The sequence below is a fragment of the Sus scrofa genome, chromosome 3, assembly GCF_000003025.6.
Source record: "Sus scrofa isolate TJ Tabasco breed Duroc chromosome 3, Sscrofa11.1, whole genome shotgun sequence".
Classification (NCBI taxonomy): domain Eukaryota; kingdom Metazoa; phylum Chordata; class Mammalia; order Artiodactyla; family Suidae; genus Sus; species Sus scrofa.
In genome coordinates this window covers 21,785,653-21,801,588 of record NC_010445.4, presented here as the reverse complement: position 1 = coordinate 21,801,588, position 15,936 = coordinate 21,785,653, and the positions used below count along the sequence as shown (strand labels likewise).

Below are 15,936 nucleotides of genomic sequence, written 5' to 3'. Positions count from 1 at the left end.
ATCTTTTTCAACTGGGATCCTGTTCAAATCAATCACTTAAGCTTCTTCCAGAAATACCTTTTATTTTATTTTATTTGTTTTATTTTATTTTAAGTTTGGGGGGCCACACCCATGGCATATAGAACTTCCCAGACTAGGGGTTCAATCAGATCTACAGCTGCCGCCCTCCACCACAGCTCACAGCAATGCCAGATCCTTAACCCACTGAGTGAGGCCAGGGATGGAACCCGAATGGATATTAGTTTGGTTCATTACCGCAAGCCACAATGGGAATTCCAAGAAATACTTTTTTTTTTTTTTTTGTCTTTTTGTCTTTTTGCTATTTCTTGGGCCGCTCCCGCGGCATATGGAGGTTCCCAGGCTAGGGGTCGAATTGGAGCTGTAGCCACCGGCCTACGCCAGAGCCACAGCAACGCAGGATCCGAGCCACGTCTGCAACCTACACCACAGCTCACGGCAACGCTGGATCGTTAACCCACTGAGCAAGGGCAGGGACCGAACCCGCAACCTCATGGTTCCTAGTCGGATTCGTTAACCACTGCGCCACGACGGGAACTCCCAAGAAATACTTTTTAAAACAGAGACCTAGGAGTTCCCGTTGTGGTGCAGCAGAAACGAATCCGACTAGGAACCATGAGGTTGCGGGTTTGATCCCTGGCCTCGCTCAATGGGTTAAGGAGCCAGTGTTGCTGTGAGCGGTGGTGTAGGTTGCCGACACGGCTCAGGATCCCGCGTTGCTGTGGCTGTGGCGCAGATTGGCCGCTGTAGCTCTGATTCCACCCCTAGCCTGTGTACCTCCATATGCCGTGATTCGGCACTAAAAAGCCAAAAAAACCACCAAAAAACAGAGACCTAATCGTGTTACTCTACTGCTTCAAAACTTTAGCGTGGTAAAATGAAGGAGATTCTAGGAAGAGGACAAACTGGGTGAACATCCCCAAGTCCTCCCCTTTGCAATCTGTTTTTGGGGCAATATAAATACCAGGATAAGAGGTCTGATGGAGGGAGTTCCCTGGTGGCTCAGCAGGTTAAGTGTCCAGTGTGGTCACTATTGTGGCTCTCATTACAGCTATGGCTTAGTTTCGATCCCTGGCCTGGGAAATTCTGCATGCTGTGGGCATGACCCTCCAAAAAAGAGTTCTGATGGAAACTGGAATATATGTGAGTCCAGGAGTTGTTCTGAGAGTTCTGGAGAAGGAAGAGCATGGGGCTTTCTTCTTGAGTTGAGGCGAAGATTGTTTGGCTGCCTGAGAAGAGATGAATGGTAGACACTGGGGTTCCCTTGGCTGTCCTTAGTGTGGATGGTCCCATCTTTCTGACTCCAGGAGACTGAAAATTAAAAAAAAAAAAAATCCATCCCCTTCCTAGACCCAGAGGTATGAGAGTCTAGCCAATACCTCCACAACCCCTACCTAATAGAGGTGAGGACGTTTATAAGCTCATTACCCACCAATACACAAAAAGGAAAGCTATTTTGTGTGTGTGTGTGTGTGTGTGTGTGTGTCTTTGTAGGGCTGCACGCACGGCATATGGAGGTTCCCAGGCTAGGGGTTGAATTGGAGCTGTAGCTGCTGGCCTGCACCACAGCCACAGCAACACAGGATCCTTAACCTATCGAGCAAGGCCAGGAATCGAATCTGCGTCCACATGGATACTAATCAGATTCATTTCTGCTGAGCCATGATGGGAGCTCCAGGAAAACTATTTTTAAAAGATAAAAATTATTTACCAAAAACTGGTAGCATCTGGAGTTTCCATCATGGCTCAGCAGTGATGAACCCAACTAGTATCTGTGAGGACGTGAGTTTGATCCCTGGCCCTGCTCAGTGGATTAAGGATCTGGCATTGCCATGAGCTGTGGTGTATTTAGGTCACAGACCCGGCTTGGATCCCGCCTTGCTGAGGCTGTGGTGTAAGCCAGTAGCTGCAGTTTCAATTCAACCCCTAGCTTGGGAACTTCATATGCCTTGGGTGCGGCCCTAAAAGGACAAAAAAAATTTAAAAACTGGTAGTGTCTCTAATATAAAGCTGAAGTCATTTCTGTTGAAACCATCATTCTCGATACTACCTTGGTGATCTTAACTAGGGCACTATATTAATTATTGATTAATTAAAATAGTCCATGTAAATACTGGGAAAAAAAACCAAAACTTACATGATTTTCATGTAATATAACTGTACCTTTAGGAAATCCAAAAAACTCTACCAAAACTATTTGAAATAATTAAACTTTGGTAAGGTGAATGATAGTAGTTAAAAATACAAAAATAAAGTATTCTTCAAGCCAGCCATAAACAGTAAGATATGAAACTCAGTAATCTCAATTGTGGGGCATAGGCTAATGCCCTCCCCCAACGATGTCCACGTACTGATGTTCAAAACATATGAATAGGCTGCATTCAAGGTCAGAAGGAGAGAGTGCTGTTGTGGCTCAGCCATAAAAAACCAGGCTGGTATCCATGAGGTTGAGGGTTCGATCCGTGGCCTCGCTCAGTGGGTTAAGGATCTGGCGTTGCCGTGAGCTGTGGTGTAGGTCGAAGACACAGCTTGGATCTGGCCATTGCTATGGCTGTGGTGTAGGATGGCAGCTGCAGGTCCGATTAGACCCCTAGCCTGGGAACCTCCATAGGCTGTGGCTGCAGCCCTAAAAAGACCAAAAAAAAAAAAAAAAAAAGACAGAAAGAACTTGGCTGATGTGATTAAGAACCCTGAGGAGGGGAGGATCATCTGATTATCCAAGTGAACCCAATGTAATCGTGGTCCCTTAAAAAAGGGAGGCAGAGTCGGAAAAGTCAGAGGTGGGACTGCAAGACAGAGGTAGGGATCACTCAAGAGAGGGGCCATGAGCCAAGGAATGCAGGTAGCCTCTGACAGCAGGTGAAGGCAAGGAAATGGACTCTCTTAGAGCCTCCAGAAGGAACACAGCTCTGCTGACTGTGGCTCTTGATTTTATCATTTTTTTGGCCATGCCCACAGCATGCAGAAGTTCCCCAGGCCAGGGGTCGAATCCAAGCCACGGCAGTGACCCAAGCCATAGCAGTGACAACTGGATCCTTTAACCACTAGGCCACCAGGGAACTCCTGATTTTATAATTTCTGACCTCCAGAACTTTGAGATAATAAATTGGTGTTGTTTTAAGCCATTGCATTTGGGATAATTTGGTTTGTTTTTTGTTTGTTTTTTGCCTTTTTGCCTTTTCTAGGGCTGCTCCCGCAGCATATGGAGGTTCCCAGGCTAGGGGTCCAATCAGGGCTGTAGCCACCGGCCTATGCCACAGCCACAGCAACTCAGGATCCAAGGCATGTCTGTGACCTACACCACAGCTCACGGCAATGCTGGATCCTTAACCCACTGAGCAAGGCCAGGGATCGAACCCCCAACCTCATGGTTCCTAGTCGGATTCGTTTCCACTGCGCCATGACGGGAACTCCTCTTTTTCTTTCTCTCAAAGGATGAGTAGGATCACTCTTGGGCCTGTTTGCCCTCAGATCCATCCCCAGCCCTTTCCCTACTCTGCTCTGTGTTGCAGAAAGGCTGACCCCTGAAGCCTGCATCTCCTGGCTCAGCTGATGGCTGGCCCAGGTGAGAGTTTAGAGGGAAGAGAAAAGAGAAAAGCCTAGTATTTTAGCTCCTCTCTGCTTCAGTCAACTCCAGCTGCTCTGTACCTCTAAGCCTCCATGGGACACCTCTCCCTTTATTCTTCTGCAGGATGCTTGGCTTACTCTGGACCCCAGGTGTATGGGCTTCTCCCTTTAACACTACAGCCTCTGAGAGTAGTGACTGAAAGCTGTCGCTAATCTCTAGGTTACTTCATGCACCAGTTCTCTTTTGTTCTGAAACAAAGAATCCCAAATCTTAATGGCTAGGAGTTCCCATTGTGGCTCAGAGGGTTAAGAACCTAACATAGCATCCCTGAGGATGCCGGTTCCATCCCTTGCCTGGCTCAGTGGGTTAAGGATCTGAGGTTGCCCTGAGCTGTGCTGTAGGTTGAAGATGTGGCTCCGATTTGGTGTTGCTGTGGCTGTGGTGTAGGCTGGCAGCTACAGCTCTGATTTGATCCTAGCCTGGGAACTGCCATATGCTGCGGGTATGTCCCTAAAAAGACATACACACTCAAAAAAACTTAATGGCTAAAACAACAACCATCATCTGTAGCTCACAAAGCATGAGGTAGCAATTTATTTATTTATTTTATTTTTTTGTCTTTTCTAGGGCACCCATGGCATATGGAGGTTCCCAGGCTAGGCATCTAATCGGAGCTGTAGCCACTGGCCTACGCCAGAGCCACAGCAGCGTGGGATCCGAGCCGAGTCTGCAACCTACACCACAGCTCACGGCAACGCCAGATCGTTAACCCACTGAGCAAGGGCAGGGACCGAACCCGCAACCTCGTGGTTCCTAGTCAGATTCGTTAACCACTGAGCCATGACAGGAACTTTTTTTTTTTTTTTTTTTTTGGGCATGAGGTAGTAATTTAGACTGGGATCTGCTAAGCAATTTCTCTGCTCGTCTGGGCTGAGCATGCTCATGTGTGTATAGTCAGCAGCCAGATCATCCGGGAGCTCTGCTTTGGGAACTGACTGGCTATCTTCTAGGGCAATGGCAGGTTCATCTGTCTCTCATCACCCAATAATCTAGCGCAGATATATTCAGATGGCAGCTGTTTCCAAGAAAAAGAACGGGGAGTTCCCGTCGTGGCTCAGTGGTTAACGAATCCGACTAGGAACCATGAGGTTGCGGGTTCGGTCCATGCTCTTGCTCAGTGGGTTAAGGATCTGGCGTTCGGTCCCTGCTCTTGCTCAGTGGGTTAAGGATCTGGCGTTGCCGTGAGCTGTGGTGTAGTTTGCAGACATGGCTCGGATCTTGTGTTGCTGTGGCTCTGGCGTAGGCTGGTGGCTACAGCTCTGATTAGATCCCCTAGCCTGGGACCCTCCACATGCCACAGGAGCAGCCCTAGAAAAGATAAAAAGACAAAAACAAAAAAACAAAACAAAACAAAACAAACAAACAAAAAAAAACAAGAAAAAGAAAGGAACTAGGAAAGTTCTCTCGAGACCCCAGCTTGGAACTTACAGGCAACATCGCCTCTTCCCCAAAGCCAGTCACAAGACCTGTCTCAATTCAATATGTGAAGAAATAGACTCTTTATTCCCTTTTGGCTGTGCCTGTGGCATGCAGAAGTTCCTGGGCCAGGGATCAAACCCTCACCACAGCAGTGACAATGCCGGACCTTGAAGCCACTGAGCCGCCAGGGAACTCCTAAACTCCATTTCTAAATGGGAGAGAGCAAAAAAATTCTGGCCATTTTTGAAATTTACCACATTTTACCATTATCTTCTCCACCACCTGTATAACCAAGTCCCTACGTAAATTTCCTGTGCGATAAGTACTGGAGATCACTGCTGTTTCCCCAGTTAGACCACATGTGTATGTCTGAATGTGCTTGAAAGGTCAGGATTAAGAAAAGGGAAGGAGTTCCCGTTGTGGCTCAGCGAAAAGAATCTGACTAGTATCCAGCGAAAAGATAGAGGATGCAGGGTCGATCCCTGACCTGGCCCAGTGGTTAAAGTTCCAGCGTTGCCGTAAGCTGTGGTGTAGGTCGCAGACATGGCTCAGATCTGGCATGGCTGTGGCTGTGACTGTGGCATAGGCTGGCAGCTACAGCTCCGATTCAATCCCTACCCTGGGAACCTCCATATGCTGCAGGTGCAGCCCTAAAAAGACAAAAAAGGGGGGAGATCTGTTCTTAGTGGTCTCCACTTAGATTCAAATACATCTGTTAAAACATCAGCAGTCCGGGCTTCCTTATAATTAATCAATATGACAATATAGATGAATCACAAATTCAACAGGGATGAATTGTGTCTGCCACATGATGCTACAGAGGATGGGCCATGGGCTGGGTGAGGGATGGGACACAGTGAGTAAGGCATGGTACTTGCCTTCTAAGGAGTTAACAGGTGGTCTCTGAAGGCTGAAGGGCTAGGCAAAGAGCAAGGAGCATATAGGGTTTGATAAGATGAGAAGAAGGGTGACCACTATGATGGTAATGCAGTTGTTTACCTAGTGGGAGAGAAAAATTCTCTCTTTTTTTTTCTTTTTAGGGCCAAAACTGCAGCATATAGATGTTCCCCAGCTAGGGGTCCAATGGGAGTTGCAGCTGCTGGCCTACACCACAGCCACAGCAAGATCAGGTCCAAGCCACATCTGCGACCTACACTGCAGCTTGCGGCAATGCCAGATCCTTTAACTCACTGGATGAAGCCAAAGATCGAACCCGAAACCTCGTGGATACTGGTTGGATTCTTTTTTTTTTTTTTTTTTTTTTTTTTGTCTTTTTGCCTTTTCTAGGGCTGCTCCTGTGGCATATGGAGGTTCCCAGGCGAGGGGTTGAATCAGAGCCGTAGCCACCCGCCTACACCACAGCCACAGCAACTCAGGATCCAAGCCACATCTGCAACCTACACCACAGCTCATGGCAACGCCGGATCGTTAACCCACTGAGCAAGACCAGGGATCGAACCCGCAACCTCATGGTTTCTAGTCGGATTCGTCAACCACTGCGCCACGACGGGAACTCCACTAGATGGATTCTTAAACTGTGTAGCCACAATGGGCTCTCCAGTAATACTTTAATGAGAGTGTTTTGGTCTGTCTCTGCAACCTGGAAAGTAAGCTCCATGAAAGCTAAAATCTTCCCTATGTCACTCAACACAATATTCCCGTTTTGGACCTAACAAAAGACCATCACCCAGTAACTGGTAAATACATACTTATCAAGTGCAGGATTAGAGTTCCCTGGTGGCTCAGTGGGTTAAGAATTCAATGTCAGTGCTGTGGTATAGGTTCAAACACTGGCCCAGGAACTTCCACATGCCGTGGGTGAAGCCATAAAAAAAAAAAAAAAAGGTGTTCCCATTGTGGCACAGCAGAAGTGAACCTGACTTGTATCCATGAGGATGCAGGTTCGACCCCTGGCCTCCCTCAGTGGGTCAAGAACCTGGCATTGCCATGAGCTGTGATGTAGGTTGCAGTCGCAGCTCGGATCTGGAGTTACTGTGGCTGTGGTGCAGGCTGACAGTTGGAGCTTCAATTCAACCCCTAGCGTGGGAACTTCCATATGCCGAGGGTGTGGCCCTAAAAAAAAAAAACAAAAAAAAAAAGAAGCTGTTACACAATGGTAACAGAGCATAGATGAGAAAATGTTAATGCTGGGAACAGAGGAAAGCTTCATAAAAACAAATGATTTCTGGAATTCACATCGTGGCTCCAGTGTTTAACGTATCCGACTAGGAACCATGAAGTTGTGGGTTCGATCCCTGGCCTCGCTCAGTGGATTAAGGATCTGGCATTGCAGTGAGCTGTGGTGTAGGTCGCAGACACAGCTCAGATCCTGCATTGCTGTGGCTGTGGTGTAGGCTGGCAGCTACAGCTCTGATTAGACCCCTAGCCTGGGAACCTCCACATGTCAAGGGATTGGCCCTAGAAAAGACTAATAGACTATAGACTTGTGGAGGGGGGAGTGGGAGGGATCGGGAGCTTGGGGTTAAACGGATGCAATCTATTGCTCTTGGAATGGATGGACAATGAGATCTTGCTGTGTAGCATTGAGAACTATGTCTAGATACTTACATCACAACACAACAATGGGAGGAAAAAGAAGGTATACATATATGTGTAACTTGGTCCCCATGCTGTACAGTGGAGAAAAAAAGACAAAAAGACAAAACAAACAAACAAACAAACAAATGATTTCTAAAATTTACACTGAGGGGAGTTCCTGTCGTGGCCCAGTGGTCACGAATCCAACTCGTATCCATGAGGACGTAGGTTCTATCCCTGCCCTTGCTCAGTGAGTTCAGGATCCAGTGTTGCCATGAGCTGTGATGTAGGTTGCAGATGCAGCTCAGATCCCGTGTTGCTGTGGCTCTGGCGTAGGCCACTGGCAGCTGCAGCTTCGATTCAACCCCTAGCCTGGGAACTTCCTAAAGGGACAAAAAATAAAATATAAATAAATAAGTAAATAAAATTTCTACCAAGAGAGAGTGGTCAAGATTTGGCAGCAGAGACAGGACTGTAAGGAAAAGGACAGGACCAGCACGATCACCTCAAGGAGAACTGGGGTGATGGAGGGTCTCCCCTCCAAGCCACCCCTTGTAACCATCAGTGTTGCAGACCCTCGGAGGCCGTCAGCCTTGTTTCTCTGAACCCATCTCACAGAGTGTTCAGAAAGGGATCCGAGGCCCGAACTGCTCAGATCCGGCCAAGCACAGCTCTGCTGACCTTCAGGCTGTGGGGAGACGTCTTACCCCGTCCAGCTGGGGGCAGCTCTGTGTGGAGGGGTACAGCGTGCACTGGGGCCAATTTCTCCTCCCCAGTTTGGGTGTTTTTGAATATGTGCCCAGCGGATGCTGCAATAAAGCCCTTTTTAACATTTAAACAAACACACAGGGAAGGGGATGGGGTTGGGGGGGGGAGGCAGAAGCAATGGAAATAACCTCCCAGGGGAGCTCGGTTGACAGGGAAGACATCTGGACCAGAGGCGGAAAGAGATGCTGGCAAGAGTCGAAGCGCCTGGCTCAAAGACCTTCCCCAAGCTTCCCTCCCTGCTTCTCCAGCAGAGATATAAGCCAAACGGCTCCTTTTTTTTTTTTCCTATATGGGACCCCAGAAAAGGCCAAAGAAAGCTCCACACAGGGCAGAATTCTTTAGCTGGGAAAGCCTGTAACCTGTCATTCTGCAGATAGGACATGAGATCATTTACAGGAAGGGAAACTTCAGTGGTCCTTGCACAGTCCTGGGGCTTCAAGTTCAAGTTAATTCAGAGCTTTGAATGCTCAACCTTGAGGCTTAAACCTTAGAATGAGGCTCAGCTTCTCTCCCACCTCCATGCTACTGTCGTCTTAATCCACCGCCCTTCAGATCTCCTTAGAGATTAGAGGAGATTTCTGGTCTCATATCGGGAGATTGAAAATCAGAGTTGGATAAAAGTGAAAGGACAGATGAACAGCATGGAAAACGCAGTGAAGCAAGCATAGCCTCACTGGCCGGCATTTCCCTGTCGTGAGCACTGGGTAGGGTTTCTGTGGGCAGGCGGGCAACTCCTGGCTTATTTGTGTCTTTATTTCCAAGAGATAATTTCTAAAGCAGATGGCCTTACCTTCCTCGCAGAAGGCAGGGCTGAGACGTTCCCAGGTAGCTCAATGAGTTAAGGATCTGGCTTTGTCACTGCACTAGCTTGGGTTGCTGCTGTGACATCAGTTTGATCCCTGGCCCAGGAACCTGTGAGTACAGCCAAGAAGAAAAAGAAAAAATATATATATACATACACGCATGTATGTGTGTGTGTATATATATATGTGGCAGGGCTGCACTGTAGGGGTGTGGAAAAGGGAATGAGGAACTTGGCAAGAGTGAAGCCATCTTGCTGCCACCGTCCATCTTGGGGAACTTAAGGTGACTCATACGAGGGCTCTGAGAAAAAGCAAAGTCATTAGGGTTTGGAAAACGCCGGGCCCTAGTTGTTCTAAAGAAATTCAAATAACAGCTAGATTGTGCTTGAGGTGAATCATTAAAGTAACAACATAAGGCATTTTTTTTTTTTTTTTTTTTGGAGATTCCCAGGCTAGGGGTCTAATCAGAGCTGTAGCCACCAGGGCCTACACCACAGCCACAGGAACTCGGGATCCAAGCTGCATCTGTGACCTACACCCCAGCTCACGGCAACGCCGGATCCTTCACCCGCTGAGCGAGGCCAGGAATCGAACCCTCAACCTCATGGTTCTCAGTCGGATTCATTAACCACTGCGCCACGACAGGAATTCCTATAAGGCAGTCTTTACAGCTATACCCCTTTCTGTACCCTGCATGTAACAAACAATTCATGTAGCATGTTAGACACTTAAGCAAGCGCTATAAATGTGTCTCCCCCTTTTTGTTTGGGGTCCATGATTGGGAAGTGATTCCCCGTGGACCTGCCGGTGTAATAAAGCTCTTCTCCATCTTCCTCAAGTGTCTTCTGAGGTGATTTCTGGCAATTCTGCAATCGCACAACTGTTATATTTATTTCGTACAGCGCCCAGACGAGACTTCCTTACAGATCTTGCACAAACGGGAAAGGCCAACCATGGCAGAGGGACACCCTGAATAGGAAATGACCTGGAAGCAAGAAGATTTCATCCATGAATTTTGGCGGGGTTTTTTTTTGGGGGGGGGGATTGTTTTTTGGCTGTTTTTTTTTTTTTTTCCTACAACTATTTTTAAATTTTATTTATTTATTTTTATTACTCAATGAATTTATTACATTTATAGTTGTACAGTCATCACCACAATCCAGTTTTATAGGATTTCCATCCCACACCCCCAGCACATCCCACACACCCAGCATATCCCACACACACCCCCCACCCCCCAAACTGTCTCGTTTGGAAACCATCCGTTTTTCAAAGCCTGTGAGTCAGTGTTCTGCAAAGAAGTTCCGTCTAACCTTTTTACAGATTCCACATGTCCGTGAAAGCATTTGATTTTGGTGTCTTATTGTATGGCTGACTTCACTTAGCATGAGCATTTCTAGGTCCATCCATGTTGCTAAAAATGCTGGTATTTCGGAGTTCCCGTCGTGGCGCAGTGGTTAACGAATCCGACTAGGAACCATGAGGTTGCGGGTTCGGTCCCTGCCCTTGCTCAATGGGTTAACGATCTGGCGTTGCCGTGAGCTGTGGTGTAGGTTGCAGACGAGGCTCGGATCCCGCGTTGCTATGGCTCTGGTGTAGGCTGGTGGCTACAGCTCCAATTCAACCCCTAGCCTGGGAACCTCCATATGCAGCAGGAGCGGCCCAAGAAATAGCAACAACAACAAAAGACAAAAGACAAAAAAAAAAAAAAAAATGCTGGTATTTCGTTCCTTTTAATGGCTGAGTAATATTCCATCGTGTATATGTACCACATCTTCTTGCTCCACTCCTCTGTCAATAGACATTTAGGATGCTTCCATGTCTTGGCTATTGCAAATAGTGTTGCAATGAACATCGGAGTCCATGTGTCTTTGCGAGTCGTGGTTTTCTCTGGATAGATGCCCAGGAGTGGGATTGCTGGATCAAATGGTAGTTCTATTTAGAGTTTTCTGAGGAATCTCCATACTGCTTTTCCACAGTGGTTGCACCAATGTACAATCCCACCAACGGTGTCATAGGGTTCCTTTTCTTCACACCCTCTCCAGCACTTATTGTTTGTAGACTTTTTGATGATGGCCATTCTGGCTGGTGTAAGGTGAATGCAGCAGCTGGATGTGGGATCTCAGCTCCCAGATCATGGATTGAACCTGGCCCACAGCAGTGACAGCTCCAAATCCTAACCACTAGACCACCAAGGAACTCCCTCATTTGTGAATTTTTTTAACAAAATTTATCATTTAGTTATTTGTTTATTTATTTTGGCTGCAGTCACATTATGCAGAAACTTCTGGGCCAGGGATCAAACCCCAGCCACAGCAGTGATCTGAGCCATGGCAGTGACAATGCTGGATCCTTAGCCCACTGAGTCACCAGGGAACTCCCATTTGTGAAGTTTTTTATGCAAGTAGAAGCAGGAGAGAGCAAATTGGTTATGGCAGGAAAATGAATAAATGGCTTAAAGATCAATGCAAGAGGACAGTCCCTACCCAGGGCGGCCCGCTCTCTTTGAGGGCATAAATAAAACTTGCTGTACACTGCAAAAATAAATTAATAATAATAATAAATTTTTAAAAACCAATGCAAGAAAATCTCTGGATCTGTCTTTTTTTTTTTTTTTTTTTTTTTTTTTTTTTTTGGTCTTTTTGCCATTTCTTGGGCCGCTCCCGCGGCATATGGAGATTCCCAGGCTAAGGGTCCAATCGGAGCTGTAGCCACCGGCCTACACCTGAGCCACAGCAACGCGGGATCCAAGCTGTGTCTGCAGCCTACACCACAGCTCACGGCAACACCGGATCATTAACCCACTGAGCTGAGCAAGGCCAGGGATCGAACCCGCAACCTCATGGTTCCTAGTCAGATTCGTTAACCACTGCGTCACGACGGAACTCCAAGGATCTCTTTACTTTTTTAAAAAATAGATAAAAAACTAGTAGAGGACAGATATGAGATGTGAAGGATAGGTATTTGATATTCACAAAATGCATGTAATAGCTATTGCAGATGGAGAGAAAAGAAAAACCAAAACTGTAGCAATCAGCAACTTAGCACAGTTTTTATGAGAACAGATTTCAAAATCAGAAATACCCAGGCTTGAAGCTGAGCTCTGGCACTTTTCACTGTGTAAACTTGGACAATTTTTTTAAAGTCTCTCAAGGCGTTCCCGTTGTGGCTCTGTCGTTAACGAATCCCACTAGGAATCATGAGGTTGCAGGTTTGATCCCTGGCCTCGCTCAGTGGGTTAAGGATCCGGCATTGCCATGAGCTGTGGTGTAGGTTGCAGATGCTGCTCGGATCCCATGTTGCTGTGGCTCTGGCGTAGGCTGGTGGCTACAGCTCCAATTGGACCCCTAGCCTGGGAACCTCCATATGCCATGGGAGCGGCCCAAGAAATGGCAAAAAGACAAAAAAAAAAAAAAAACAAACGAGAACATTTGGACCCACAGGCACCAGGAGTGCCTGTGCATAGAGGAAAACCATCTGAGGATACAGTGAGCTGGCAGCTGTCTATAAGTCAAGGAGAGAGGCCTCAGGAGGACCCAAACCTGTTGGCACTTTTCCTGGATCTTGGACCACCCAGTTCCAGAACTATGAGAAATAACGTTTCTATTATTTAAATCACCCAGCCTCTGGTATTTTGTCATAGTGAGGCAGAATATTAACTCGGATTGTCAGTGTAGGAACATGGGCTCTGACCCATTCTTTGATGTGGATATTGATTCACATTTGCGGCTTAAGGGCTCCAGGGAATAGCACCTTCACAGGACTTGTGTTATTATAGGAAATGCACATTCCCCACAGACTTTGTTTACGGTAGGAAATGCGAATCTCTAGCCCTCAAAGGATAGAAAAGGAATGAGAAGAATGGTGATTTGATCTAAGGAAAGAAAAAGACAAAGAAACCAGAAAACTTACAGGACATTTGCAATCCAAAGACCCCTATTGGACAAGGACTGATAGAGGTAATTGAACAAGGCCAATGGGAGAAAACCACCTCTTTCTGGACCCCACATTGGTGCCCCCCCCACCTGTAAAAGATAAAAATCCCTATAGGACAATAGAGAAGGGGGCTCTTCTCCCCGCTGCCAGCAGCCCTGGGAGCTACTTGCTTTCCTTAAATAAAGACTTTGCTTTCTTGCTGCCTGTGTGTTGGCGGAGTTCATTCGACGGCCGTGAACAAGAACCCGGATTCCGGTGTCAATGGCAGCCTGAGCAGATTCATATATCCCTATTGTTTTTTTTTTTTTTTTTTAATTTGTTTGGCCACACCCACAGCATATGGACGTTTCCAGGCCAGGGAGTGGGCCCAACCCACAGAAGTGAAAACCCAGGATCCTGAACCTGAAACTGACAGCACTTATGATTTGAACCCAGCTGGAACCCAGAGTGGGACTTGAACCCACATGCCAGGACTCGAACCCAGCTAAACCTGGGACTTGAACCCATGGTTTTTAAATTAAGATCCCTCACCTGGGGTCTGGACTTACTGAGCTTCAGGTTCTTTGTGCATCAGTGCAGAAAGAATTCAGCAAGAGACAAAGTGCTAGGCAAGAAATAGATGTATTAAGATAGGACCTTGGGGCGTTCCCGTCGTGGCTCAGTGGTTAACAAATCCGACTAGGAATCATGGGGTTGCAGGTTCGATCCCTGGCTTCACTCAGTGGGTTGGGGATCCGGTGTTGCCGTGAGCTGTGGTGTGGGTTGCAGATGCAGCTAGGATCTGGCATTGCTGTGGCTGTGCTATAGGCTGGCAGCTGCAGCTCCGATTTGACCCCTAGCCTGGGAACCTCCATATGCCGTGGGAGTGGCACTAAAAAAGGCAAAAAGACAAAAAAAAAAAAAAAAAAAAAAAAAAAGATAGGACTTTGGGAGAGATGCAAGCGGGCAGGCAAGGAGGCTCTGCCCGGAGGATTAGGTGGGCTGCAATTTTATCATCTAGGGGAAGTGGGGGTTGGAAAAGACTGCCTCTTCCTCTTTCTTGGTTTCTGGGAAGAGAGTATTTGACCCTATAAGGTCAAACTAGGACTGCCAGGGTGCTTATGCAAATCAGCAGAAGGATGGTCCTTAAACTCCAGCCCTTGGTCTGAACCTGAATGCGGTCCTCACCCCATCCCCCACCCAATGACTTGAGGCATATCTTCGCCTCCACCAGTCCCCAAGCCTGCTTCATTCTGATGACCCTCTGGAGCAATGATTATCAATGGTCTCCCCAAATTCCCTAGGTTTCCCTCTGTATTTATGGTCTTTTATTGAGATTCGTACAACTCCCTGTGTACCTATCCTATTCCATCCCTATCAAACCCACTAAGCCACCAAGGAACTCCTGTTGTTCTTATTTTTAAATCCAGGTGCAAAGCTGAGAAGCAGGAATTCCCACTGTGGCTCATCCGTAACGAACCTGACTAATATCCATGAGGATACGGGTTCCATCCCTGGCCTCACTCAGTGGGTTAAGGATCTGGCGTTGCCATGACCTGTGGTAAAGGTCGCAGGTGCAGCTCAGATCTGGAGTGGCTGTGGCTGTGGCGTAGGCTGGCAGCTACAGTTCCGATTAGACCCCTAGCCTGGGAATCTCCATATGCCGTGGGTGCGGCTCTAAAAAGACTTAAAAAAAAAAAAAAAAGCTGAGAGGCAAGGCGCTTTTGGTTTTTCATACAGATAAAGACTGTCAAGTTGATTGTGCAGGGACAGCAAAATCCACAGTCCTTCCAGCCCTGCCACATACTGACCGGCTACAGGGACCATCGCTGTGGGACTCAGGCTGTCTCCGGTTTCCATACGCAGTGCAGATCTCCAGAGACCAGCCGATGACGCCTATGAATCAACAGCAGGGAAGTCCCTGAGATTCAGAGTCCGACACCATTCTCCAGCACCCAGCTCCTGTGCCCAAGCTGAGCGCGTGTCACCCCCACATCACGGGGTTCTCCCTTGGTTTCCAAGTCATTGCGATTGCCCTCCCATCATCCCTGAGAAAGATCAGAAAGTCAGATGCCACCAAAGGCCAACCCAGATGTGCTTTTAAAACAGTCCCTTCAGAAGCCCACAATTAAGACCTAATTGTATATCTTTGCCAATTAGTGAAGGAGTGGCCATTTCCAGGGATGGCAGGGTCACCAAAAATCCATAATCACTCTACCCTACTCCTACAACACCCCACTCTTCCTTCTGGGGCATAATGCCATTATATTTGTAATCTCAAGAAAGTTACTAAACATCTGAGCCTGATAAATTATCTGCAAGACAGTGCTAACAACACGTTTTTTGTTTGTTTGTTTGTTTGTTTTTGTCTTTTTGCCTTTTCTAGGGCTGCTCCCATGGCATATGGAGGTTCCCAGGCTAGGGTCTAATCAGAGCCATAGCTGCCAAGCCTATGCCAGAGCCACAGCAACGTGGGATCCAAGCCACGTCTGCGACCTACACCACAGCTCACAGCAACGCCAGATCCCTAACCCGCTAAGCAAGGCCAGGGATCGAACCCACAACCTCATGGTTCCTAGTCGGATTCATTAACCACTGCGCCACAACAGGAACTCCTATGTATTTATTTTATTTATTTTTTATTTGTCTTTTTAGGGCAGTGCCTGTGGCATATGGAGGTTCCCATGGGTCAAATCAGAGCTGGCCAGGGATCGAACTTTCGTCCTCATGGATACCAGTCATGTCATTTCCACTGAGCCACAATGGGAACTCTTAGCCGGTATTTATTGAGTGACCTACTATATACATTCATTCTTTTTTTTTTTTTTTTTTTTTTGTCTTTTTGCC

The 15,936-nt window shown here is 47.2% G+C and overlaps 1 protein-coding gene across 1 annotated transcript in view; it reads right to left on the bottom strand.

The window, feature by feature from the left end:
* The window catches only part of LOC110260108, a 189,959-nt gene that overhangs the window by 26,445 nt on the left and 147,578 nt on the right, over positions 1–15,936 (bottom strand). Inside the window, exon 7 of the mRNA XM_021088374.1 lies at positions 14,897–14,985. Coding sequence (XP_020944033.1) covers positions 14,897–14,985 — 89 coding nt within the window. The remainder of the gene's footprint in view (positions 1–14,896; positions 14,986–15,936) is intronic.